Here is a 27,406-nt window from a genome sequence, read left to right as displayed (position 1 = left end):
GTCCACTCTATTTCTCTGGCCTCTGTGTGCTTTGAAGAAGTACCATTATCCTGACACGTTAATGACAGATCAATTTGTCCAGTACCAGCCCAACGCGCTGAAAATACGAACAAGTAAAACTCAGCATGGCTAAGCAAGGTGTTGAAAGATGCTTCACATTGGCTCTCTTTGCAGGATCATAGACAACATGCCAGTTACGTGGTGCTACGAAGTGGAGGGCGCAAAGAAGTTTTGCAATCCAGGTTTCCCCGTGGGCTGCCTCGTGTCGGCGGAAGGTGAACAAAGGGATGCCTGCGTCATCAACGTAAGTATGATGACCCAGTTCAGGGTCGGATAGATGAGTTTGCATAGGTGTGAGTTCCTGTTTCTGAATCCTGACCGCCACCTGTCATTGGGCCCCGGTCCCTTGAGGTGGCACCAATGATGCTAACCATCGAACATTTTGGGTAACAAATCCAACAAAGATGGTCACTGCATCGCGCGCTTTCAGGTGCGCTTCTGTGGCCGTCTAGAACGTTCTTCCGATATTAGGAAGCCACTGGAGCTATGCACTTTTAAATGTAGATTGAAAAACTCATTTCTTTCGAACTGATTTTTGTGTTTAGTTTGTTGTCCTTCCCCCGCACTTCCTATTAGAACGGTTGGCTACGTACGGTGCAAAATACTTTCGACATACATACATAGTGCGCGCACACACACAAAAATAAAATCATATATACATTTGGTTTTACACTTAATTTGGCTATATTCCAGTGATGAGATTTAAATATCAGTGTGACGCTTATCATGCGATGAACATTAAATTCAGTGGAAAGGTAGGAAGGTGCTCCTGTGTGGACCAGAGATCACTTGAGAAGGTTTCTCTGTAAGTAGATCTGTGATATACACTTTTGTGGGCCATTCTTATCACACGAAGGGTTCTGCTGCTGTTTTGCGAGAGATCTGAATGGGTTCTTCATCTTGTGACAATGCAAAGTTTAAATCTCACATCAGTCCAAAGCGAAGATCCTCAGTACTATTTCCTTGAATATATATTTTTCCATTTTTCTTTCGTGCAAGTTTCGTTCGAATAATTTGAATCGGGCGCTTAATTATATTTCTCCACGGCTTCTTTTTCCCGGTGTGACAGGAAGCTTTCAACAAGCCCAATACTTACTACATCTTCAATCACGTGGACATCACAATCCTCTACCACAGTGGCGATGCTGAGCATTCACAAGAGTCCAGGCTGGTTACTGCAAAGCTGGAGCCCAGAAGGTCAGATGTTTTTCATTTTAGTCTTGCACTGCCCGTGCGTTTGCGTGGGATATACAGCCCAGGGTGGAGGGGTGGGTGGTGTGGGTGGGAGGCGTTAGCGTGACGCACGAACCCAACTCAAAGCTGTGGGACCCTACTGAAAAACAGTCCTCGGATTGGGTGTGGCCCTATTATTATTATGTTTCCCGTGCCATTTTATATCGGCTCTACAGCACGTTTTACCACTTGAGTTGTGACTTAGCAAATACAGTGGCCTGTAGCATAGTATTTACAAGGCTGAATTATTGCAGCTCACTATGGGATGTCTGGCAAAAAACATTACCAAGCTGCAGTGTGTACAATATTTTCTGGCACGTGTCGTGATGGGTACCGCAAGATCTGACCGTATCTGTCCAGTGCTCGCCGAGCTACATTGGCTTCCGGTTGCCGAACGAATACATTATAAGGTCGCACTCATTACACATAATGTGCTTGCCACAAATTAACCAAATACCTTGACGATCTCGTCAAGGAGCATAAACCATCCCGCGAACTCCAGTCATCCTCGCAGCGCCTTTTGGCTGGCCATTGAACAAAGACTATCACCGCATTGTGTGCTTTCAAATGTGCTGCGGCCGTCTGGAATGCTGTTCCTTCTGATATTAGGAAGCCACTGGAGCTATGCACTTTCAGATCCAGATTGATAACTCATTTCTTTAGAACTGCTTTTTGTTTGTAGTTGTCCTCCCGTACTTCTGATTAGCACGGTTAGCTACGTACTGTCTGAAAGAATTCTCCTATGACGGCTGTACAATTGGTTCGTTGACGGTGTATATATTATTTATTAAATATTAAATTGTTTTTACAGTTTCAAGCATGCGACTGGGAAACCCGACTGCGCATCTTCAGATCCCATGGATATCCCTGTTGAATTTAAGGAAGATGTCAAGATTACCTACACATATTCCATCACCTTCCAGGTGACTGCTCCTTTTGTTTGTCACTTTGATTTGCGGTTGGGGATGATTAAAATTAATTTAAAACAAAACGAACAAATTGGCCAATGTACTCGGGCAGATTTGTGTAAAGGTGTTATGTTTGATTGCATGTCACTTGTGCAGAGATTGCAATAATGGGTGGGAATAGAAGTGCCCCATGTGTGTGGTTTTTATAGAATTCATTGTCAGTTTTAGATCAGCATCATTTTATCTTGGTTGCTTTCATTTAATTAAGGTTGTAACACTGACTGGGGAGTGGTAGTGTTGTGGTTAGCACACTGCACTACAAACCTGGCTATCTGCGTTCGATTCCCGCTCTTGGCCAGCATCGGCACAGCCTTCAATTAGAACCTGATATGGTGTGTAATCGTCAGCATTTTGGAGACAAAGGTAACTAAACACATGTGACAGGGCAGCCCGAGTGGCAGCTGTCCCTGTGGGCACAATGTGATCTGACTTGCAAATGTGCATGAGTCTATCCGTATGGAGGGATGATCGAGATGTTTTATCCCAATTGAGTGAATTGATGTGATACCCTTATGCAGCGAATACATAGCAGCTTGTTTTTTTTTTTGGTGAAACAACACGGAGCTAATGTAGTCAAAGCTAATTCTAGATTTGAAGCTTTCGTGACTGCAAGGATTCATATTATTAGGTTTTTTCGGTAAAGTCACGTAGGTAAAAAAATTTAAATTAATAAAAGTAAAATAAAATAATTTTAATTTTTTTACCTACGTGACTTTACCGAAAAAACCTAAGAATAGTCAAAGCTAGCCAAGAAGTAAATCAAAACTCTACTAATTGCCTTCATCAGGTCCATGATTGTTGATGTTTTGTGCATTTTGCTTGCAATTTAGAAACAGTGTTGATTAACGTAACATGCAAACATATACATCCCTTTGTCGATCCACTGCTGGATGATCGCTTGCCCACTCAATGCACGTTGTGGGGGGCTACTTCACCACGCTGGTAAATGCGGGTTGATGAAGCATGGAACAGACTTGGGAGCATAGACGTATGGCACAGCAATGGATTTTGCTGCACTAACTCCTGCTGCCCCGAATGTATTGTCCGTAGCTTTTAACACCTGGTTATGTGGTTGCCCATCCAAGCACCTTCCAGGCAAAACAAGTTCAACATACATGCAACTTCGCTTTGCTTCTGAGATCTCACCAGATTTGGTGCATTCCAGGTGATTCTTCATAAGCAACATTCTGAAATAAATGCATTTTTTTTGTTTTAGAAAAACGACAACATCCGTTGGGCATCACGATGGGACTACATCCTGGAGTCCATGCCGCATACAAATATTCAGTGGTTCAGGTGAGAGCCTTTTGCATAGAGCAGACATGGTGGGGGCGGGTGAGGGGGATGTGGGGAAGATGACACAGCATGCATGTAGGTCGTCCCCTCAAGTGTAAAACAAAACAAGCAATGGGACAGTCGCAAACCTATTGTCCCTGGCTGTACTGGGAAGTCTGGACTGGTTGGGTCGCGCAACAAGTGTGCTTACGCCATACTCTTTGGTTCTTTCGGTAAAGTCACGTAGGTAGAAATAAAATCAAATAAATCACGACGTTTCGATCGCAACACAAGCGACCGTCATCAGGCGTAACCGATACAGCAGGACAACTGCAGTTGTGCTGTATCGGTTCCGCCTGATGACGGTCGCTTGTGTTGCGATCGAAACGTCGTGATTTATTTTATTTCATTTCTACCTACGTGACTTTACCGAAAGCTTCAAATCAAGTTTGTGCTTATGCCCTCGCCCATTTTTTGTCCCGGCAGCATCATGAACTCGCTGGTGATCGTGCTCTTCCTCTCCGGTATGGTGGCCATGATCATGCTGCGAACACTGCATCGCGACATCGCCCGCTACAACCAGGCGGAGTCGGCTGTGAGTACTCTCATCGCCTTCCTCCTCCTCCTCCTCCTCTCTTCCGAACATCCCTTGGTTCTCTCACGCCTGCGCTTACCGTCTCACTCAATGCATCGCTGCCACCTCCCGAGTTGTGCCTCGTTTAATCTTCTACTAGTTCCTTCGTCTGTGTGAAAACGATCGGGTTCGATCAGACGCGGTCAGCCTCAGGAATTTTATATTTTTCGGTGTGCGAGCGAAACGCCAGTCCTGCCTTCCTAAATTGCAGCTCCGTACATTTTCGCGTCGCTGAGAGAGCAAAGTCACGTTGGTGTGCGTTATACAAAGCGTCCCTTAAGTGCACGGCAGGGGGCACTACATTTGGATGTGCACACTAGTTTCGGCTTCACAATGCAGGCTCTGGCGGATTGGGTGCAATAAATGTTGGCTTCTCAATAGAATTGTAAATGGGTCTCGGTGGGATTTCTTTGCCAAAGAGGTGGCGGCAAGTGGGAGCGAGATGTTCTTGGCATCTGAATTTCAACTCTAAGCTGTTTGTCACCTTTTCCGCAGTGTCACGGCAACCCAAAGGTGTTGTACATTGCTCTAAAATTAGCAGTGAATTTAAGCCTGCTCGTAAAAAAAACTTTCATTCAGCACAGTTCATTCTCAGGCAACACCCGTGCGTTTTGTCACTTGAAGCACGTTATTCGTAATATTTGCGTTTGCGTGCATCAAGTTTGTTTTTTGTACGATGTGGTGTGCTGTGGATATTCTTCTTGCATAGCTGTGTACGCTGGACATTTCACAGCAGAACCAATCGTTCATTCAATGTAACCATTTCCATAGCACTGATTACAGTGTGGGAGCCAGAAATCCCACTGGCATGCTTCAATTGCTCAATCTCTAGAGTGCCCTCCACTGGACTGCAAAATTAATCCATGTGTATTGTAATCAGTTGACTTTGACTAATGCACCAAACAGCACAATTACCTTTTTTCCCTTTCATTTATTTTACATTCATGGAGAAACCAGACCTCGATCATAAAAGCTGAGAGTGCAGCCTTGTACATCCTACGGTGGCTTCTCGGTGCTGCGTGCTCATTACTCTGGCACACGACGCCTTAGACACCTGTGTTGCCGAGCTACTTCCAGCTTCTTTGGATTTGTAATGCCGCTAATCAGATGAAGTGCCCCCTATTTGAAAGGCTTAGCAGATGGTGAGGATAAGTGCTGCTATTATGGTGCTTTCATCTCTTTTGCCCAGCTCACTGGGGCGGTTGGCCAATAACACATCCGTTCAGTTTTCGTAATTCCTCCTTCAGCTCACGTGCAACAGTGATGAGCCCCCCCCCCCTTCTCAACGTGTGCCTGTGAGAGAGACCTTGACCCAAGTTGAGTCACACCTGGCAGAGATGCTTTATTGGATGCAAGAGGCTGAGATGAGCATTTCGATGCAACACAAGCGCGCGGATATAAAAAATGATGACGGTGGTGACGACGGTGGTGACGACGGTGGTGACGACGGTGGTGACGACGGTGGTGACGACGGTGGTGACGACGGTGGTGACGACGGTGATGACGACGGTGGTGACGACGACGGTGATGACGACGGTGACGACGACGACGGTGGTGACGACGGTGGTGACGACGGTGGTGACGACGGTGGTGACGACGGTGGTGACGACGGTGGTGACGACGGTGGTGACGACGGTGGTGACGACGGTGATGACGACGGTGATGACGACGGTGATGACGACGACGGTGGTGACGACGACGGTGGTGACGACGACGGTGGTGACGACGACGGTGGTGACGACGACGGTGGCGACGACGGTGGTGACGACGACGGTGGTGACGACGACGGTGGTGACGACGACGGTGGTGACGACGGTGGTGATGACGACGGTGGTGACGACGACGGTGGTGACGACGGTGGTGACGACGGTGGTGATGACGACGGTGACGACGACGGTGACGACGAAGGTGGTGACGACGACGGTGGTGACGACGGTGGTGACGACGACGGTGGTGACGACGACGGTGATGACGACGGTGGTGACGACGACGGTGGTGACGACGGTGGTGACGACGGTGGTGACGACGGTGGTGACGACGGTGGTGATGACGACGGTGACGACGACGGTGATGACGACGGTGGTGACGACGACGGTGGTGACGACGACGGTGGTGACGACGGTGGTGACGACGGTGGTGATGACGACGGTGGTGATGACGACGGTGGTGACGACGACGGTGATGACGACGGTGATGACGACGACGGTGGTGACGACGGTGGTGACGACGGTGGTGACGACGGTGGTGACGACGACGGTGGTGACGACGGTGGTGACGACGACGGTGGTGACGACGACGGTGGTGACGACGACGGTGGTGACGACGACGGTGGTGACGACGACGGTGGTGACGACGACGGTGGTGACGACGACGGTGGTGACGACGACGGTGGTGACGACGACGGTGGTGACGACGACGGTGGTGACGACGACGGTGGTGACGACGGTGGTGACGACGGTGGTGACGACGGTGGTGATGACGACGGTGATGACGACGGTGGTGACGACGACGGTGGTGACGACGGTGATGACTACGGTGATGACTACGGCGGTGACGACGGCGGTGACGACGGCGGTGACGACGGCGGTGACGACGGCGGTGACGACGGCGGTGACGACGGCTGTGATGACGGCTGTGATGACGACGACGATGACAATGGGCTGGGTGTCGTGACTCACCTGTGATCCAGTGCTTTGGAAGCAAAAGGGTTGGTGAAATCAAGTGTGAAGGTGCTAAACTCCCAAACTCGCTGAGCAGCGAGGTAGCCAGGAAATGGCAGTGTGGCAAGTGGACCTTTTGAGTGTTATCCTCTTCCTTAAAAAGAGTTTGTATACAGTGGAGAGGCCTTTTCAGGGTAATGATTGACATTGCTACCGACCTTGCGTTTGTGAGCTGTGCAGCTTGCATTGTAGCTTGCATCGCACCTCCGATTCGCACGGTTGGCTGTGTACGATTGGATTCTGATTGGATTGATATTAGGCACTCGCCTAATATCAATCTGAAACTTGCAAGCGAAAAGCAGAACGCGACGTGATATTCATTGCATCCATTCGTGTGCAATTTGTAAGGCCGCGGTGACACAGACTTATTTCATTTAGAGGTTATAATCCCTTGTTCATCATGACGTCCTTTTTACTTCGATGTCTCAATAGCGTCACGGAGATCGCGTGACGTGAGGGTTCTGCCTTTGTAGTGAGGGTTGTAAGTTGACGCCGAGGAGGGGGGAGGAGGCGCCTCGCCCCCCCCCCCCATGTGGAGTGACGTCACCCACTAATTAATGTTAATGGCGGGGTGTCCATTTGGAAGACGTCACCTGCTCATGATTATTAATGAGGGGGGGGGTCCATGTGGAGGACGTCACCTGTTCATGATTATTAATGAGGGGGGCTGGCCGACGTGGAGTGACGTCACGCGCGGGACACAGACATTATTGGCTCATTATAGTAGTGAATAATATTGGCCTCGAAAGCCTACGTGTAAAACTGCCCTCTGCTGCCCACAAGATAGCCATGAAGCTTAAAAAACCTGTTTTTTTTTTAAGTGTTATTGCGTTAGACCTCGTAAATGTCAATATGTCGTTAAACCCGGCAACACCCGACAGGAAATTACTAAGGTTTGTCACGTAAAATAACGTGCCAATTAGTTGATACTTTAGCATACGCGGGTGTGTTGGGAGAGTAAACCCACAACATTTATAATTCAAGTACGATGTTTTTCTGGTGATTAAACTAGCTTCATCAGGCGATTAGTCAGAATTGTGAAAGACTTTTCCCTGTTTTGGTCTTAAATAGAGGAGAGGACGGTGCTGAACATACATTTGTATTTTGTACTATCCTACTTTGCTCCCATGCCAGTGCCTCTGGCCTTTACAAACCCCCACTGACCAGCGTATGGTCGCATAACCTCCACGACCCGCACAGCGTGTGGAGGCCGTCATCCAGCAGTGGATTGAAATGCACATGCTAGCTTCGTTGGAACGTTATGAAATTAACGTTTTACAAGGTGGGGAGCAAGGTGGCACAGCTGTAACACCTGTGCCTCGCAGCACGAATGGCCTGGGTTTGATTCTTGACTGGGCATCTTTTCTGTGTACAGCTTGAATGTTCTCCCTCTGTTACACATGGACTCTCTCTGAGTTCTCTGGTTACCTCTCAAAGTAAAACATCCATGCACTGTCCAGGCATTCCTCGCGTAATGCCCCCCCCCCCAGCCATTAGTGCAAATTTGCAGTTACGCGATTACTCTTTTCGGGACTTACGTCACACTTACGCTCCCTGTTTAACAGTTACACGAAAAAAAATTGGAAAGTTCATTTTTTTTTAAACGATAAATATTCTAAGTAAAAAAATATATATTCTGATGGCGTCACCGCGCCATGGCAGCAGGGCCCAGTGTCACGGGTTGGGCGTAGCCATCTTAGAGCTGCCGCCTTTGTTTGCACCGTGTGTGCTGCCGCTGCAATCAGCCCACGGAAGCTTTGAAATGGTGCCTGCAAATTTGCGCAGCATTGCCCCCTTCCTTTGAAACCTCGGCAGGACCCTCATGAAAAATTGTCTGTAGACACATTTGGGACTTTCCTGGGCAAACAAGCAAAGTAATAATAATCTCTTTTTTTTGTGTCATCTCCCAACAGATGGGCACACATTGAACTTAACGATTCATTTTTGTCACCCTCTTAATCCGCCTACTCTCAACAAAACCATTCTTTGTGGACAGTGAGATAGTGGGTTATTTTTTGCCAGGACACTCCCTCAATTCATCAGATTGATGGGGGGTGAGGTGTGGGTGGGTGTCGTTGGACAAAGGGTAAGGGTGAGGTGATTAGTGACAAGCTTAATTCAAATCTTCTTTTCGAGGAAGATAACGGTCGTTGTAGAGCAAAGCGGCACGAGATGGGGAGGTTGCGAATTCAAATTCTGGTTGTGGGGGCTGGTGGGGGGGGCGAGAGTTTGACTCGGCCCATCATATATAATTTTGTTGTTGATAAAATTAGTACTACTTCATGCGGTTCTCCTGTGGAAATATTGGTCACCACAATCTGAATGAGGAATTTTACACCACTGGCTCACCGTTGTAATTGGGGGAGACCAGCACCGCTTCGATTTTCACTGGAGTCGGAAATAACTTTTGATTAATTTTTTTTCTTTTTCTAGGAGGAGGTGCAAGAGGAGTACGGCTGGAAGCTGGTCCATGGCGATGTTTTTCGCCCTCCCAAAGGCAGCATGCTCCTGGCTGTCTTCCTGGGCTCCGGCACGCAGATCTTCATCATGACCTTCATCACTTTGTGTACGCGTGCCGCACTTCACTGGCCACTGCTGTCGAGGCAGAATGAAAATATCTCCTCCCTCCGACCGCCACCACGCCTCTCGTCATTGACACTGACTTATGACTGATGAAAAAAGAACAAAGTAATTTTACCGCAATTTTGTCCCAGTTGTGTCTGTCGGCATCATGTCGGTAAAGAGAGTATCTGTTTGGATCTCTCGCAGACCAGTGCTAAGAACAGCGCGCTGAAGCGGATATCACAGAGCTACTTCTGAGATCCTAATAAGTCACCTCTCAGCCTCACTTTGTGTGACTGAGAGGTGACTAGCCTCTGACCAAATGACCGACAATACGTTACATTTCCGAGGCTCCAAGCAGGTTTGAGCCTGGTACGTTGTGGGCTGTAGAGAGCGGTGCAGCAAAATCAATTGTTGTACTCTACATCTATGGATCCACATTTATGCTACCAGCCTTTACCAACCAGCATGGTAAATTGTGGTCAAATGAAACCTATGGACCCGCACGGTGTGTAAGGAAGCCCTTGTTCAGAATTTGATTGACATCTGCAAACATTTGGGCAATGGCCCTCCTGAACAGAGAGGCTCTCGTTCAGAGCTCTGAAGAATGACCATTGCATCATTCCCAATGCAGACATTTTCATTCAGCCAAATATGCAAACCCATGTGTGTGTGACCTTTAACTACTTTTGAGTCAACATGAAATGGTTAGACTGGCCGGTCTGGTTGCAAATGGAGCTGGTTAAACCTGTTTCCCAAGTTGGGCCAGCTTATAGATCCCCCCCTCCCTTCCTCGGGGAAGATTAAAGAGTTGGATTATGTGTTTGTTTATGGTGATTCACGGCCCTCTGTATTCCATGTCAGAGTTCGATTCTTGAATCGTTTTATTTAGCTTTGTACGGCATTGCAGCGTCTTAAGTGGCTGCAGGGGTAATGCGAACCAAATACAAAGGGCATACAAGAATAGAATTGCTCCTCACAATTGGATGCGCGTGTCACTAGTATAACAATCGATGAATTGATGCATCGTTACATGCAAAGTACGTTTTTCATCTGCGCTTATTTCCTGCAACTACACAGGGAGCTGCCGTGGTGGAACGGTTAACACATTAGACTGGCAATCCAGAGGTCGCTGGTTCGACTCTTATCTAATGGAGCGACAGTAGGAGCAATGGGCCAAATTTATTAAATTCCCCACGCAACCTCTGCCCACCCAGCAGCGTGCGAATGGGTTCATAGTGAATGGCAGGTCATGTGCGGTTGGGTAAAGTGTGGGTGTGCCCACCTTTTCAAACACGTCTGGACGACGTGGAAAAGTTGAAGAAATTCCTTCTGTGGCTCGCTCTAGTGGAGGCCTTTCTGCCAGCAGTGGCTCGAGCAAGCTATTGCAGGGCCGTGCCTTTACCTTTGCAGAAATCCCGAACGCAGTTGCGCTCGTGTCTCATCTCGCGCAAAAGATTCGGTACGAGTATTGTAACTGTTAAAATAAAAAATTGTCGACTAATCCGTCTCGTTGGATTGTAGAGGCATTCTCCGCTCGGCATTGTTGTCTTGCTGTGCTGTGGGTGTGTGCCGTGCAGTCTTCGCCTGCATGGGTTTCCTCTCCCCGGCCAACCGCGGTGCGCTCATGACCTGCGCGATGGTGCTGTGGGTCCTCCTGGGCCTGCCAGCGGGATACGTGGCGGCACGCATGTACAAGTGTGAGTACTCCACCACATTCTGGGCGGTTCCCCAAACACTTAGAACCCCCCCCCTCCCCCACCGCCCCCACCACCCTCCTACCTTTCCCATTACAGAGCTGTTAGCGAGCACCTAAGACGGTCGGTGCTGATACTGACGCACTGGGCAAGGTACTCGTTGAAAGTTGAGTCGACCTCCAGGAGGCCCACGATCGGTTTAGGAAAATTATTCCTCCCATTTTTAGACTAGATGTCTTCCAAGATTTTCGTGTAGGCTTCTCTTTGTGCATCTGTAGAGGAGTAGTATGGAGACAGGTCCACCTGTGAAAGATGAAGGCAAAATAACCCCACATTCTGAGCGTTTGCATTTCCGCCAGCATTGATAGTGTTCCTGAGATGAGCAGTCTGTTCTACACACAGGCGTTTTTTGATTGAGTTAAATGTCAAGAAGGCAATCACTCTCAATGTTGGCATACTCATCCAGAACATTGTGGTGAAAGTATTAGTGATGAATGTGTTTAGTTTTTATTGAAAAATGAGTTGCTGACAGCTGACTGGGGCTGAACTCCAAACTTTCTCTCAAGAATAATTTTTCGGTTGGAATGCTTCTTCTCCCTAATTAGGTCTCCCAACGACTAAAGTTAAAAAGTCATAGTTGCTACTTCAGCGCACTTGTACAATGAATAACAGATAAATTAAAAATAATAACAGGGAACTTTGAATGTCACTGACAGGAAATAACCCTCTTAATGTTTTGGCTGTCTGGTCTTAAGAAAATATTGAAGTTCATCGTGTGAACATTTTAAGTATACATTTGCTGCTGTCCCATTAGCATCGGCTCAGCCCACACTTTTCTTCCCGTGTATTTAAGACTCTTGCGATGAACCTCAATGTTACAAGTTAGTTGGTGACACTGCGTAGGCAGTGGTTCAAAAGCAAAAAAAACTCAACACATTTGTCAATAACACTGGGGCCTTAAAACAATGATAATGTATCACAGGACACCTTACGGCTAACGGCCCTTCTGTATAGCACCTAACTAGAGGGGCCAGAGAGATAGAGTAGCTATGGGTTGGGGCTGGCACTTTATTCCATGGTGCCCTGAAAAGTATTACGTTTTAAAAATGTTCCCGGATGAACAGTTTTAAATTGGCGTATTCATATTTACCTGTTGAGTAGATATCGATTAACCAACAAACCCTTCAATGATGAAATGTATTGTTACATAGACCCATTTGTATTAATTGTTAAAAATTATGAAATGTTGCTGACACATTAATCGCCAATGCAGGACCCTCCTGACAAAACTAGTCTTTACTGTCAGTGATAATTACCATTGCAATAAAATTGCATTATTATTAAATAGGGGGATTTACACTATTTAACCCAAGAAACCTATGAAGGAGAGCAGGTCAGTCACAGGCAGAGGAGAAGGGGAGGGTCTTGGACTTCATCAAGGGAAGAGTCCTGGCAGGGCGGATTTACCATAAGGGTAGTTCCAGACAATGTGGAGCAGCACAGGAGAAGGAGCGACCTCTCTTTGAGTGGAGGTTAACTCGAGGTTTTGACAAGAGGCCTTTGTTGCTGGATCGAGAGACGTTGTTGGTGGGAAACTGTAGAGTGTGACGGAAGGGAGAGGTCGCTGGGATCAGCTCCATAGAATTAAGAGAGTTGCTAGTTTTGCGTTTTAATACGGGAGCTTAATTCGTGAAGCCCTTTTTGTTTTGGGGATTTTTTTTTACTTTCTAAACCCGGCGAAAATGAATTGACACGGTGGGACATTGGTAAAGTTGTAGAGGGCGTTTACAACAAAAATGCACGCACTTCTTTTTCTTTGCAGCACTTGGAGGGGAACGTTGGAAGACCAGTGTGATCCTCACGGCTTTCCTCTGCCCAAGGTAAATCCCTACGAAACACCTGGCACCTCATATTGCTCTGCATGAAAACGCAAGTACATCAGAGTGGTTGAACATTCCGCCATCTTCAAGTGCCACGATTGACAACGGAGCCTAGAAGTAACGCGTTTGCCGTTTGTTGCAAATGTTGCAAGCGTTGGGTCCCACAGCCATTTCTGGTTTATACTGTAACGACAGCCGACTTTTTCCCGATGGCTCGGTTGGGTTTTGTTAATGTGCGAAAGCAAGAAAATGATGTAAATTTTAGGTGTTTATTTGTCACAAAGTAAGGAACAATTCGGCTTACCCAGACTAGCTTAGTCTCTCACCCGAGCGGGTGTGCGGCTCAGTCCGGACCTCGTGCGGGAGCGCGCACCCTCCAATTTCACAAACAGTAAAATCTTGGGTGATCCGCGAATGACTCGCGATGAACTTGACCCGACCGACCCGCAACCATTAACAGCTGTTAAGAGGGGCTGTGTTCCGACCCGAACGTGACCTGCTGTGCGGGTGGTGACCCATGGCGCACCGGTGGCTACCCGACCCAAAGCATATTCCGCTAACAGACGCCAATCATCGCCCCCTCCCGCGGAACTACTGCAGACATTGTCAAATGCACCGCCTTCCGCTCGTGATCCCCTTGCTGCCTTTATAATAAAGGTGCTTATGCCAAACGTACGCGTGATGCGACGGGTGGAACAATGGTGCTTTCTCATTTGCCACTTTGCGTTCGCTCGACACGATCAAAAAACGATATTTGCTGCAAACGGAATCGTAGCCCACGCTGTATCTAACGCCGGCCGCTGTGTGCCCGCAGCCTCGTGTTCGTCGACTTCTTCACCATGAACCTCATCCTGTGGGGCGAGGGCTCCTCCGCCGCCATCCCGTTCGGCACGCTCGTCGCCATCCTCGCGCTCTGGTTCTGCATCTCCGTGCCGCTCACCTTCCTCGGCGCTTTTGTCGGCTTCAAGAAGGAGGTAGGGCGATGGACGCGACTGCCGTCCGCAGCGGTGGTTCCCGACCCTTATTGGCCCTGTCGGTGACCTGTCGGTATGGAGCATCGCGCACCGATAACTTTTTTTTTTCATGTAAATCTTTACGACTCTAAATTGTAGGACCTGCGACCGTTCCGCGGACCACTTTCCATGGTGTCATGGACCACCAATGATTTGTTGGAACACAGGTTGGGGAACCACTGGTCTAGATGTTACTTTTTACTAAAATCTATAGCTCATGACCTCTGACAGGATCGCCTGCCATGCGTCCGACCAAGTCGGATCTCGTGAGCCAAGCACGGTTTAACTAAAGCAAAACCATTTTTATTTTACCAGGTTGAGTCGACCTTAAGGAGGCCCAGGACCGGTTTAGATATTTGCCAGGTGATGTCAGCTATGAATGGGAGTCTACTAAAAAATCTTCACCGAACTAAACTATTTGTATTTTACCAGCTAAGGCCCACTGAGCTATACAGCTCTTTTTCAGAAGTGACCTGGCCACAAATGATAGCTCGATCAAGTGGCTTGTCACGTGGAAATGTATAGCTGCCAAATTCTCTAGACGCATGTTTGTAAATGTGGAGGGAAAAACTGGAGCACCTGAGAAAAATCCATCGCTACTAGGAGAACGGGCAAACTCCAAATATACAGTTTAAAACGTCGGCTTTCGAGACCAGTATCATCCATAATACAGGTTTATTTTTTGGGTTAGATCGCGAAGATATATGAATGTGTCGTTAAACCCACCACCACCCAAAACATCCCAATTAGTAAGATTTGTCACGTAAACAGGCGTCAGGGTTGGGATTGAACCCACGACCTCCTGTATACCAGGCAACGTAATTTACATCTTTTCACCAAACCGCCTTCAGTGCTTGAGCCTGGAGAGTGCTTGAATGTGTGGCTGCTCCACACAGACATATTGTCATCGGAGTTGCAGGCCTACGCTGGGCAGTGCAGCAAAATCCAGTGTTGTACTCTACTGCAATGCTTTGACATCTATGCTCCCCACTCTCACCAAGCCGCGCTGACCAGGGCGAAGCAGAGTAAACAAAACCTCTCACGTGGGAGATGTCCTCATCCAGCAGTGGATTGATGAAAGAGCTTTAAATGTGGCACGTGTACGCGACCTGCTGGGATATCCCTTTCTCCTCTCGCTCCGCTCGCACGCACACAAGGGGCCCCGTATAGATTTTTATCCATCACGCCACCCCTCCCCTCCACCTTTTTTCTCCCCCCCCCACCACCACCTCTATTGATCGTGAAAAACGGTCGCCGAGTCTTGCAGGATACGGGGAAGGAAAAAAATCAATCGGCGTCTTTGTGACGCACGGCGGTAAAAAAAAAAAAAGCTTCGCGTTGCATCGGCCGGCACCGTTAAGCGCGGCTTCCGGAGCAATTTATGCGGACGCATGGCGCCCGCCCGTGCACGCGCGGGCAGTAACCTTTCCGGAAGATTGTCGGCACCGTCGCATCTCCCCCGCGCGTGTTATTTATTTCCTCGTCTGTTTATTTTATTGATAAACGGGAGAGGCAAACCGTTGCGCCGCCACGCTGAGCCGCGCAGGGGTGTAAATGGCGCCGCACCACGCTGTGCACTCATTGGGCCGCTGGCACTCTCGATATTGAGTAAAGCAGTTTTTAATTTGCCACTTTACGGCTGCCGGGTCCCAAGGTGCGAGATGTGTTGTTGTTTTTTTTTAGCATCGAGCACAAGTGGGCATCTGCAGTCTCGGAACATTTCGCCGAGAGATGTGCGGGGTGTTGTCGGGAGCAGGTGTCATTGCGGTCGCGTTTTAGTCTTCGCAATTGCTCGCAGGAGGTTATTTAAAAGTCAGCCGAGGGGCCACTGAGACTTGAGATTGTTTCCTAAAGGGAGAGCTATGTCGGTGAATGGGGCATTTTGCCATGAAGCTTCAGTTGATGCCCCATGAATACAATTTAGTGCAATATAAAATATACAGAAATTGCCCTCGGCACCGTACGTATTGGCTGATTTTTTTGTTTGTTTTTCGTTAATTTCCATTCTTTCCAGGCGTACAATAATGAATTACCACTGTTGAAGTGACAAGACATTGTTGCAATTTGGGGTCATTATTCGATTCAAGAATTTATTAATTTTCGCTGTCTTGTTTGTATTGTTAATTATTTGTGCGTCTCATTTACACAGTTTTTTGTTCCCAATTAACCTAAATGTAACATTGGCATATATGATTAGCACATAATTGGCATGAACTGTAATTAATAGATTTTTACATGTACAAATGAATGCATGGATCACAAGTGTCATAATCAATTTTAATTGATAATTGAATGCATCATTACATGCCTAATAATTACCTATCGCATTATATGGTCATTAAAGCTGGAGTGGTGGTGCAGTGGTATTAACCATTAACCCGAATTCAATTCTAGACCAATAGCTGATAGCAGACTTGAGTGATATCGGACCAGTCCTGGGAATTCCCCCTTCGCCAATCCACACTGACTAGCGTGGTGAAATCTGGTCAAACAATCTTCATAACAGACACCGCGAGGGGGAAGCCTTCATCCTGCATAGGATTTGGAAATGTGCTGTACATTTAATCATGTGATCAGTACATAAAGTGAACTTCAAAGTAAGCCTAACATAAGATGATTTTGACCACATGTGGGTTATTTTGGTTATCACACACCACAATGTGGTGGTGTTGAGTCGGCTTACATGAAACCTGAGATAAGGAAAGCTATATTCTTGGTTCTTTCGGGAAAGTCACGAAGAAGGGAAATAATAAAAATAAACAATAAAATTCTCACGACGTTTCGATTGCAACACAAGCAATCATCTTGCTGTGGTTTTCACACCTGATGATAATTGCTTGTGTTGCAATCGAAACGTCGTGATAATTTGATTGTTTAATTTATTTTATTTTATTATTTACTTTCTACGTGACTTTACCGAAAGAACCAAGAATATTAATTCCTGCAGTCACGAAAGCTTTAAATCGAAATTTAAGGAAAGCTTATTGAGATGTTCCTGCCCTGTCACTGTGTCCAATGCTCAACTGAGAGTAATGATACGCACGTAAGGCAAATTGCATAGACAGAAAAACGCATGATTCCATCATGTGTTGGGTGTCGCATCACGTCACAGTACTGGTGTATAATATAATATACAGGGTATCTCAAAAATATGGACCCGATTTGAAATCGCTATATCTCTGCAACCATGAACCGCCCATGAATGAAACTCTTACCACTTGAAAGGGCGGGGCATAGAGTTTCAAAGGATTACCGCTAGATGCCTCTCCCAGCGCACAAACAGCCCCTAGCCTCAGTCATTCGCAAGATGGTAACCCCACAACACAAGGGGCGTTTTGCGTTCTGCAGTTCAGCAAGACTAAATCCGTAATTGCGGTGCAGTGTGCGTTTCAACGGCGTCTTGGCATTGATCCGCCAATGTTAAAAAGCGTTCGTCGTTGGTACCGACAATTTGAGGAAACAGGCTGTTGATGTAAGGGGAAGAGCACAGGGCGAGCACGCACCTCAGAGGAAAACGTGAGAAGAGAGGCGTTTGGGACGAATTCAACTATCGTCTCGATGTTGTCCGTACAGCACGTGGAGGGCACATAGAGCATTTATAAAATGGTTGGTAAAACTTGATAACTCATTAAACCGTTTGTAACTTTTCGTGTAATTCTAACATGTTGCCATCGTGAAATATACTGCTTTGTAGTTGGGTCCATGATTTTTAAACACCCTGTACTATTGGGTGCTTGCATGGCCAAGCAGTAGCACAATCGTCGCTTGTTCCAGAGGTACATTTTTCGAATCCAGCATTCTGCCCTGGTTAATACTGCACGTGTATGATCTTAACGGATAATGCGCAGTTTGCTTCACAGTACAAGTTGAAGGCCTCCTGGCGTCATTCACAACAGTAGCCCATTGAGTGCCAGCGTCGTGGTCCAATTTTTGGCAAATTAAAAAAATTACCCGCAAATTACATTTTTCGGAATTGTAAGTAGCAACCATCGGTCCCTGCTGCCACAACTTGGCAAGGCCCTCGGTGAGGCTTTCCTGGGTAAACAAGCATAATAATCTTCCAACTCAAAGCTTCTCCTTGTTAGTGCATTTATTTATTAATGAAATCTTGTTTACACCCTGCTTGCACACTTCTTCGTGGAGTTTCTCATCACTTATAAAAAGTGTTGGAATTTGATTTGTTGTCACCCTTAGGCAGTGTGCCAGCGTTCAACTGCTAACGACGTCTGGATGCGGTGCGGATTCCTGTGTTTGTGCAGATCCGCCCTGGTGCAAGTAAACAATCACTGCTGCCTCTTGTACCCGCAGGTCATTGAGTGCCCAGTGAGGACCAACCAGATTCCGCGCGAGATCCCTGCTCAGTCCCTCTACACGCGGCCCTTGCCCGGCATCATCATGGGAGGAATTCTTCCCTTCGGATGCATCTTCATCCAGCTCTTCTTCATCCTCAACAGCATCTGGTGGGTGTGCCAACAAATGTCACTGGAAAATGTCTCTGCTGTTTGCGAGGCGCCATCAGCAACTCCGGTCGCCTCATTATCGCTCTTCTATCGCTACTAACATGGTTACTGTTCCTGTCAACTTCACTAAATGATTCCTCCACCCGTGTTGAGGATTTGGTCTACCTGAGTTGACTGTTGTCTCTTCCACATTGTGTTCAACCACCACCACACTGCAGGTCACAACGTGACTCTTTCTCCTTATCCTTCCTTCGCACTGCTGCCCTTTGGAATTCCCTGCTGTCTTCTCTTTTCCGAAGCTCTCGTTACCTTGTTTAAATCAAGAGGCGTGCGAACGCTTATCTATTTCAACTTTGGTAAATCTGTTGCTAGCGGCTTGACATTCTGGGCCTCTGCTGAGCGACTCTTAAATAAAAAACATGATTTATATTGGTCGGCAGCAATCGTGGACCTATCCACTCGAGCCATTGCCATGTCTCACGGTGCAAGAATGCACGGGGGGGGGGTTGCATCGCACTCCAGCTGATTACATCAGGTCTTCCTCTCGGCTGCACTGCGGAGCTCGGGATGAAGATGAGCGAAGCGAGAGCCGCCCACAACGAAATATAAATGTCGTTAAACCCGCCACCACCTGACACAGCCAAATACAGTGGTACCCCGGAGATCGAACTTTATTCGTTCCAGAAGGCCGTTTGAACACCGAATTCATTTTCCCCATAAAAATTGATGTAAATGACATTAATTGGTTCCAGACACAAGAAATCTCTTATTATAAAGCATTTTTACACGAAGTGTACAGTAATTACATGCATAAAATCATACAAAAAACAAGAAACACAATAAATAAATGGAATAAATGAATAAATATATGGAATAAATGAAATAAATGAACATTGAACTTCACTTTACCTGTAGTAAGGAGAGTTGTTGGCTTGAGTGGAAGGTGGTGAGGAGGAGGAGGTGGTGTTATTGTTTGGAAGGGGAGTCCCCTTTGTCTGGGCAAGCGTCGTGCACGCTCGCCATACGCGTCTCAGCCGTACAGGTTCTTTCAAGTCGCGATTGCCTGTTCGACCTCCGAATTTTGTTCGGTTTCCGGGGCAAAAAATGTTCGGAAATATCGTTCGAACACCGATTTGTTCGAGTTCTGGTGCGTTCGATCTCCGAGTTTCTACTGTAGTAAGGTTTGTCACGTAAATGTTGTGGGTTTACTCTCCAACACACCGGTGTGCTGAACTAGCAACGAATTGTCACGTTTTGTTTACGTGACAAACCAAACTCATTGGCTGTGTCGTCGGGTGTTGGCGGGTTTAACGACGCATTTATATTTGCGCGATCTAACCCAAAAACCTCTAATGGATAATATTGGTCGCAAAAGGTGTTAAACCGTCTACAACGAGATTGCTGAACAGTTGAAGACGTCTACTGGAGGGCCACAACTGTAAAGCACATTCGAATTGGCACACCCAGGACAGTTAGTGTTGCATTAGTAGGAGGGCTTAAAAAGCCTTTGGAACGTGCGTTATTTTTGATAATAACACTTAACCATCGAGTCGGTCGGGCACACGGGGTAATTTTAACACAATTTAAACACACCTCGTTTCAACGGAGGTGTTTATACGATGCTGGAAAGTGCTTATTTCAGTATCGCATTTGCCTATTATTTAAATTGCCTTCCCAATTCTGGAAAAAAAACCCATCAGAGTCTAGCGTTAAAAGCCCCGATGCAAAACGTCTTTGCAACGCCCGCGCTAATGCTCGGGTAGTTTTGTTGCCTCAGCACATTTTCAGGGACCAAAATATGGCACCATATTACGCAATCATGGCTTAATATGATCTTAATGGCTTTTCTCTCCGTGCGGCACCTTATGAGATTTGATGTAAATGTCCTCCTAATGATGCAGCGCTTACAGGAGAATTGTGCTTTGTCTGTGCAGGTCCCACCAGATGTACTACATGTTCGGATTCCTCTTCCTGGTGTTCATCATTCTGCTCATCACTTGCTCCGAGACCACGATTCTTCTCTGCTACTTCCACCTGTGTGCTGAGGTAAGAGTTCTTCTGATTCTTCTTCTATAAACCAAAAGCCCCATCTTTGCATGGTTATTTGGTGATGCTGCTGCTGCGTTGGCAGTGGTGCACAAGCACAATTATAATCTAAAAAATTAACCCGTAAAAACAAAGTTTTTTACTATAAATCCTTTATATGCGTGTTCAATGGGCCACAACCCAGCCCACATTGGTCTTTGAAACGGGCGGCTAGAGTCCTCTCGTCCTCTGGCTTGAGATGGCTGCCAACTATGGGTCAGATGATTGCCTGCCACCATTAAGCAATTGGTAATTAAATATAATAATTTTTTTCCCTAAAAAGTGTTAAATTTTGGAAAAAAAATGTTCACGAAAATACATTGTCACGCACAACGAGTCTGTGTGCAAAATGTCAGCTCGATTGGATCACGGGAAGTGGGTTAAAAAACGACCGAAAGATTTGCACGGTCGTAAGCGCGCAAGCAAGTGAACTTAATATAAAGGATTTAAAAAAAGACCAGATGGCTCATTGGGACACTGTCTACAGGAAAGCCACCCACACGGGTGCCTATCTAAAACCTGAATCTCACCATCATCAAGCCCAGAAGAATTCCCTCATCAAACTTTACACCACAGGTCTCGTTGCATTTCCGACCATCACCACCTAGCCCGTGAACTGGAGCACGTACACCAAGCCCTCAAGATGAATGGATATTCGGATTGCACAATCCGTAAAGCTGTCACCCCAAACGTTTGGAGAGATTTCGATTTAAAGCTTTCGTGACTGCAGGGATTCGTATTATTGGTTCTTTCGGTAAAGTCACGTAGAAGGGAAATAAGCGAGCAATCCTCATCAGGTGTGAAAACCACAGCAAGAAAATTGGAAAAAAGTGGTGTTCACACCTGATGATGATTGCTTCTGTTACAATCGAAACGTCGTGATAATTTTAAAGTTTTAGTTTTATTATTTTATTTTTTCCCTTCTACGTGACTTTACCGAAAGAACCAAGAATACGTTGGGAGAAACCACCTGAGGACCCAATCAAAACCATCACCTTGCCATACAAAGCAGGGGTCACGAAAAATATTTCCAAAATCATGAGCAAACACAAGATCCAGGTTCTATTCAACACAGTACATAAAATTCGTCATCTGATCCCATCTGTGAAGGATGTGATCCCTGACGTGCAATACCCCGGTGTCTACAAACTATGTTGTTACATTGGAGAAACCAAGCGACATGTCTCAGACCGTGTTCGCGAACATAAGACGGATCTGAAACACGGTAGGACTAATACCTCTGCCGCGGCTGATCATTGTTTTAACGCTATGGGCACACATGAAATTGAATTCTCCAAGACGAAGGTACTATGAAAACCCACTGGCTATCAACAAAGATTTGTTCATGAAGCCATCCAGATATATAAACAGGACACAATTTCAACCTAGAAGATGGGTACAAACTGAGCAATCATTGGAAGGATGTTATTAATGAGGTAAAGTAATAACTGGCTGTGATGCTTCCATCCTACCTGCCAATGTTAACAGTTATTTCCGACTCTCTGAGTTACATTACCTTGTTAAATGTCTTTACATTAACAGGCTAAATGTCTCGCTAACATAGCCGCTGCTTCCCTTTTCCAACACATTTATGAATAATGCTGCGGCCTTAAAAAAAATGGACAATCGGCGACGTTTTGGGTAATTGCCTGTCTTCGGAACACCTAAATGGCAATGCCTGCAACGTTGTGTGTTGTATATTTTCTCTGTTAAGGCCACGGGGTTATTGATGGATGTGAGTTTTCATTTCATTATTTATATGCGTTCAACAACAATACAGTGAAGGCACAAAGAACCGGGTCGACGCACCGAGGTGCTCCGCAACTGTGACCCAGGGAACGGCGGAAAAAAACACGTGAATGAGAAAGAGAGGCGGGAGTAGGACAGGGGAGGGCAGAAATAAAGGAATAAAAATTACTGTGGGACTAGAGCCCCCCCCCCTTTCCTCCCCCGCGCACAGCATCACATCAGGAATACCTGAACTAATTTACCGCCAACCTCTCGCGGTCCTGCGACACAACGATCCGTGTCGGTGTGTCTCCCCCTTCGCCGCGCAGTGGAATGAAAGGGGGCCCAAGCTTTTTGTCCATCTTTTCGAGCGAAAAAAAACTTTTTTAAACCCCCCCAAAAAAAGTTTGGACGTTAACACGCAGTTATCTTCACCTCCTCGCGAAGTGCATCGGCATCATCATCAGACTTGAACATAATAGGAATGTTTAACCATAACTTCACCACGCTGGTCCGTGCGGGTTGGTGAAGTTGTATGGCGGGGGGAGTACAGAAGAACCATGGCTATTGCTGCACTGCGCTCTATTGCCCACGATGCCTGTTACAGCTGTTTTATTGGCATGGCGGTCACCCAACAAAGCTCCATCCAGGCTCGACCTCTGCTTATCTTCTGAGATCTGATAAGATGGGGTGCATTCCTGGTGATTTTGTCACACATTCTTAACACTACGCTCTACAATTGCCTGTTATCTGCAATGCCGTGGGAGGAGGTCCGTGCAATGCCGCAGTTAGATACTTACCAACTACTTTATAGACCCGCAACAATTGTTTTTGTCGTCTGCGGGTCCCGAAAGGTTTCGAACCACCGCTAGGCATTGAATCGTACGGTGAGCGAACGAACGCGCATGCATTGCGTTTTGTGACGCGTTGAGAAAATCGCAGTCCCTTCGCACGGCCGCTGACGCGCGCGATGTTGCAGGACTACCGATGGTGGTGGCGTTCATTCCTCACAAGCGGCTTCACGTCCGTCTACCTCTTCATCTACGCCGTGCACTACTTTGTGTCCAAGCTGCAGATAGAGGGGATCGCCAGCACCATCCTCTACTTCGGTTACACCCTCATCATGGTGCTCCTCTTCTTCCTCTTCACCGGTGAGCTCCACTGGCGTAGCCGTCGGAAGTGCGCAGGCGGTGCGACTGTGCCGAGGCCCATCACGGGGGGGCCCCGAGGGAGCCCAGAACGCCAGGCTACAAAGGCGGGGGGGGATGGGATCCGTTTCAATCTTTGCACCGGGGCTTGTGCCCAACCACACGATGCCACTGGGTCATGACACTGGGTGAAGCGTGACGTTTGTCAACCCTGATTTTATCATCCTCGAAGCGGTTCTTGGCTAGCCACCGAACAAAGACGGTCACCCGCATTGCGCGCTTTCAGATGCGCTCCTGGGGCCATCCGGAACGCTCTTCCTCCCGATGTTAGGAAGCCACCGGAGCTATGCACTTTACAATCTAAATTTACTTACAAACTGCTTTTTGTTTTTAGTTTGTTGTCCTTCCCCAGCATATCCGACTAACATGGTTGGCTACGTACGCTGCAAAAGACGCTCAACATACATCCATATATACATACTGAACCTGAACCATTGTGGATACGCTTTGTCCTAACTCGTTGCAAGTTAAACAGCTCAGTTCACCTGCTATGATGGAGGACCATTGCTTAAATTGTTGAAATAGTTTCGTAATATAATTTGGTAGTAATGATAGAGGTTGATGTAATAATTTTCAATCCTTTGTAAGTCCGCTGTTGGATGAAGACTTTCCAACACTGTGATGTCAATTGGGGGAGTTGATTGACCATACTTCACCACCTTTGTCAGTGTAGGTTTGGAGTTGGGTGGACACACATCAACTAGTTCAGTTGCGGTCTGGATGTGAACCCAGGTTTCCGGGAAAGTGGCACAGCTCAACGTATTTGCTCATCGTATATTCAGCGCGTGTCCCGCTTCTAAGGCGTTGTGGGTTGATGGCGATGATTGGAAATATTTTTAGCCTGGTATTTAATATAATGAGGATTGACATTTCTTCTCACACAGAGATCAATTCCATTGGTGTGTGCCTGTAAGGGATGTGAGATTGAAAACTGCAGGGAATAAGTTTAACAGATTATTCACTGTAATTATTTGTAGATGTGTTTTAGTAATTAGAGTAAATACATTTTTTTATCTACTTTAAATTCGTTGTGGGCTTGTAGCAATTCGCAGCCCTCATCGCCGTTGAATGAAATGTCACGATTTAATTGGCCGGTGACGCGGCCCAGCGGTTAGGAGCTCGCCGCTCGTTGCAGAGATTCACGGTTGGATTCCAGCGGCCGCCCTGGTTAATGCTGCGAGTGTAATAACCATAACACTGCTACGCACCCTCTGCTTCACAGTGGACAGCAAAGTTCCCCTGCGTCATTTGCAAGTGTAGGCCGCCACTGTGTGCTGGCATCAGGGTCCAAATTTTCTAAATTAGAAAAGAAATACGCTGATATTACTCGATTGGGAAACACACAGCAAGCATCACCACCCAACTGCAAAAACCTTGACAGGACCCTCCCGAGAAGAGGTTTTTTTTATGCGCGGCGAAACCCCTGGGCAAAAACAAGTGTAACCTGAATGTCTCATCTGTACAATGACAGGTTACTCTGATTCTCTTTTGCAGGTACCATCGGATTTTTCGCTTGCTTTTGGTTCGTGCGCAAGATTTACAGCGTGGTGAAGGTGGACTGAACATTCCACATCGAATGAGTGAGGAGTGGGGTGGGTGGGTGGGGTGGGTGGTGGGTGGTTTAATGTAAGGAAGTGTTGGAGCGTGTTTGCGCAAAAAGCATTTTTTGGACGTGGTGTAAATGCTGTGCACGTACTTTTGAGCGCGACCGCAATTTTTCCGAATCGAGAAGTCGGGGGAGGTCACAAAAACAAAGGAAAAAAAAACCGATGTATTACCGCTTTTTTTTCCCGTTTACGTTTTTGCATCAACTAAATTTTTCTGAGCAAAAGCACACATTAGTGGGACGTTGGGATCAGGATTATTGTTATTTTCAGGGCGCTGGTGCGTTCATTTTTTTTCCCTGTAAAATGATGTCGGGATGCCTTTTTTGGCACTGGTTAGAGAAAGAAGCGTAGTGTGTCCGAGGATGGTGTGTCTGTTGCGTAAAAGTTGCAAATTCCAAACGAGGCCAACGTAATTACGCTTGGGGCTGTGCACAGTTGTGGCTCCCTCCCCCCGTTTGGCCTGATGGCCCCAGCTCTTATCTAACACCGGAGTTCGAGCCACAAAGATCGGTAAAGCTTCCAGTTCTCATACCGAAATAGTGCTTCATTGCACTTCCATGTTGTTTTCGATTTGTGCAGCACGTTGTCCGGCGTGATAGCCACTTAAGGACATTTTGGTATTCATGCCATTCTTATATGCGGGGGGGCCAGGTGTCTTGGCAGCAGAGCGAGAGGCTCGCGATCGGACGGTAGCGCGTTGAAATTCTAGGTGTGGGGTGGGCACGGACAGGGGTTGACTCAACCCTTCATCCCTCCAGAGTCGATAAAACGATTACCACTTTTTGGGTAAGTAAGCAGTGGATGGCCTACGCATAAATTCACCCCCTCGATGGCAATGAGGAGTTTACGCCACTCGCTAAGGGCTGCTGTAAACAGGAGTTGAACACAGCCTCAGTGTCACATTTGAGCAGGAAATCCACTTTTGGTTTCTACTACATCGGCTGTCACGACACATTTATATATTTACGTAATCTCACCCAATAAAACCTGCATTATGGAAGGCCATATGGCCTATGATCTCCGACCGATTTGCTCGTCGGGAATCCTTCCAAACAACGCACGCTGCAACCCGAAGAAACATCCGAGAGCTACAGGGCACAACTGTGAAAACCCACAAAATAGTAGTTTTAGTCGTTAAACAAAACACACATGGGCTTGGTCCTTACATGGTTTTATATTCGTTTAAGTGTAAATAAAATCGACTGCACACTAAAATCCGTCTCATCCCCATCATGGGTGGCACCGACTGTTGAAAAATGTGACTTTGTGCGCCAGGAGACGGAGCCCTAGACGTTTCTGCGCGTGTCTCAGCAACGAGCTCCACAAACAAGCAGTGTCTACTGCATGGATGGAGGAGCTGTAGCCGAGGCTGCTGGGCTGTTGTGTTACCTTGGAAAGGATTTTGATTCGATGCCACGGTGCAGGTTTCACAGTGCCCTTTTCACTCGGCTGCAGCGTCTCGCCAATAATTTGCACAACATTCAACCTAATTTTTTACTCTTCACTGTTTAATCCGCATTTTAATAATTTTTCCTACTGTAGATTACGAAACAGAGTGTTACAACATTACATGGTTGCGTTCACCATCGGGTTCATAGTGAATGCTTTACACTACAAACATTTAGTTTTGTTGGCCGCTACTCTGTGTCAGTTTGAACGTGGGGTGGGCTTGGGGGGCCCTCTGCTGTAGTGCCACATCTATAACTTGCATGCCTACTGCACAACGTTGTACTGGACATTCTGAAGGGTTTATAGGAGAATTCCTGGCACGTTTGCGAAATGGGCACGCGCAATCTTCCTCGCATTTTAAATTGGGCACAGCTGCCCGGTTCGGGGGAGGGGGGGGTTTAGACTGCAGTGATTACACTTTTTAAACGACTCAATTAACACGTACAACTCTCTGGAAATATGGAGCTAATAAATAGCTTTGCCCATCCCCCCCTTCAAAAAAAAAGTGATCCATTTTGGAGGGTCGCTGTATGAAATGCCCCATGCACCTCGTAACAGCTTGAGAGAGAGAGACATTAACACCGATTAAACCGATGCGTACAATAGCTCGGTCACTATAGGAGGGCCTTGCACCGTTATTGATGTTTGGAAGCCCGTCTTGTGTGAAGTCGCAAGAAGCGTCGACCGCGTGCTTCGTAATGAAGCGACTGTCTTCGTATTGAAATGCGTGCGCCGTGCCTATTAGCGAGCGCAGTTGGAAGACGTGGCGCTAACCGCCTGTCCTCCTCGCACAGCTGTCCGATGTCGTGTTCCCAACTCAGAATTCA

General features: G+C 47.0%; 1 protein-coding gene across 1 annotated transcript in view; it reads left to right on the top strand.

Moving 5' to 3' along the window:
• Positions 1 to 26,345, top strand: part of TM9SF2 (transmembrane 9 superfamily member 2) — a 35,116-nt gene extending 8,771 nt beyond the window's left edge. The window contains exons 5-17 of the mRNA XM_078614108.1: positions 175 to 304; positions 1,130 to 1,257; positions 2,105 to 2,216; positions 3,478 to 3,557; positions 4,023 to 4,131; positions 9,324 to 9,456; positions 11,033 to 11,152; positions 12,972 to 13,029; positions 13,844 to 14,003; positions 18,351 to 18,502; positions 20,437 to 20,548; positions 23,295 to 23,466; positions 25,018 to 26,345. Coding sequence (XP_078470234.1) covers positions 175 to 304; positions 1,130 to 1,257; positions 2,105 to 2,216; positions 3,478 to 3,557; positions 4,023 to 4,131; positions 9,324 to 9,456; positions 11,033 to 11,152; positions 12,972 to 13,029; positions 13,844 to 14,003; positions 18,351 to 18,502; positions 20,437 to 20,548; positions 23,295 to 23,466; positions 25,018 to 25,085 — 1,534 coding nt within the window. The 3' untranslated portion in view covers positions 25,086 to 26,345. The remainder of the gene's footprint in view (positions 1 to 174; positions 305 to 1,129; positions 1,258 to 2,104; positions 2,217 to 3,477; positions 3,558 to 4,022; positions 4,132 to 9,323; positions 9,457 to 11,032; positions 11,153 to 12,971; positions 13,030 to 13,843; positions 14,004 to 18,350; positions 18,503 to 20,436; positions 20,549 to 23,294; positions 23,467 to 25,017) is intronic.
• The last annotated feature ends 1,061 nt before the right edge of the window (positions 26,346 to 27,406 follow it).

The sequence above is a fragment of the Lampetra planeri genome, chromosome 43 (assembly GCF_965212315.1).
Source record: "Lampetra planeri chromosome 43, kcLamPlan1.2.h2, whole genome shotgun sequence".
In the NCBI taxonomy this organism is placed as follows: Eukaryota; Metazoa; Chordata; class Hyperoartia; order Petromyzontiformes; family Petromyzontidae; genus Lampetra; species Lampetra planeri.
The sequence above is the reverse complement of the archived record's forward strand: the minus strand, read 5'-3'. Positions and strand labels throughout refer to the sequence as shown.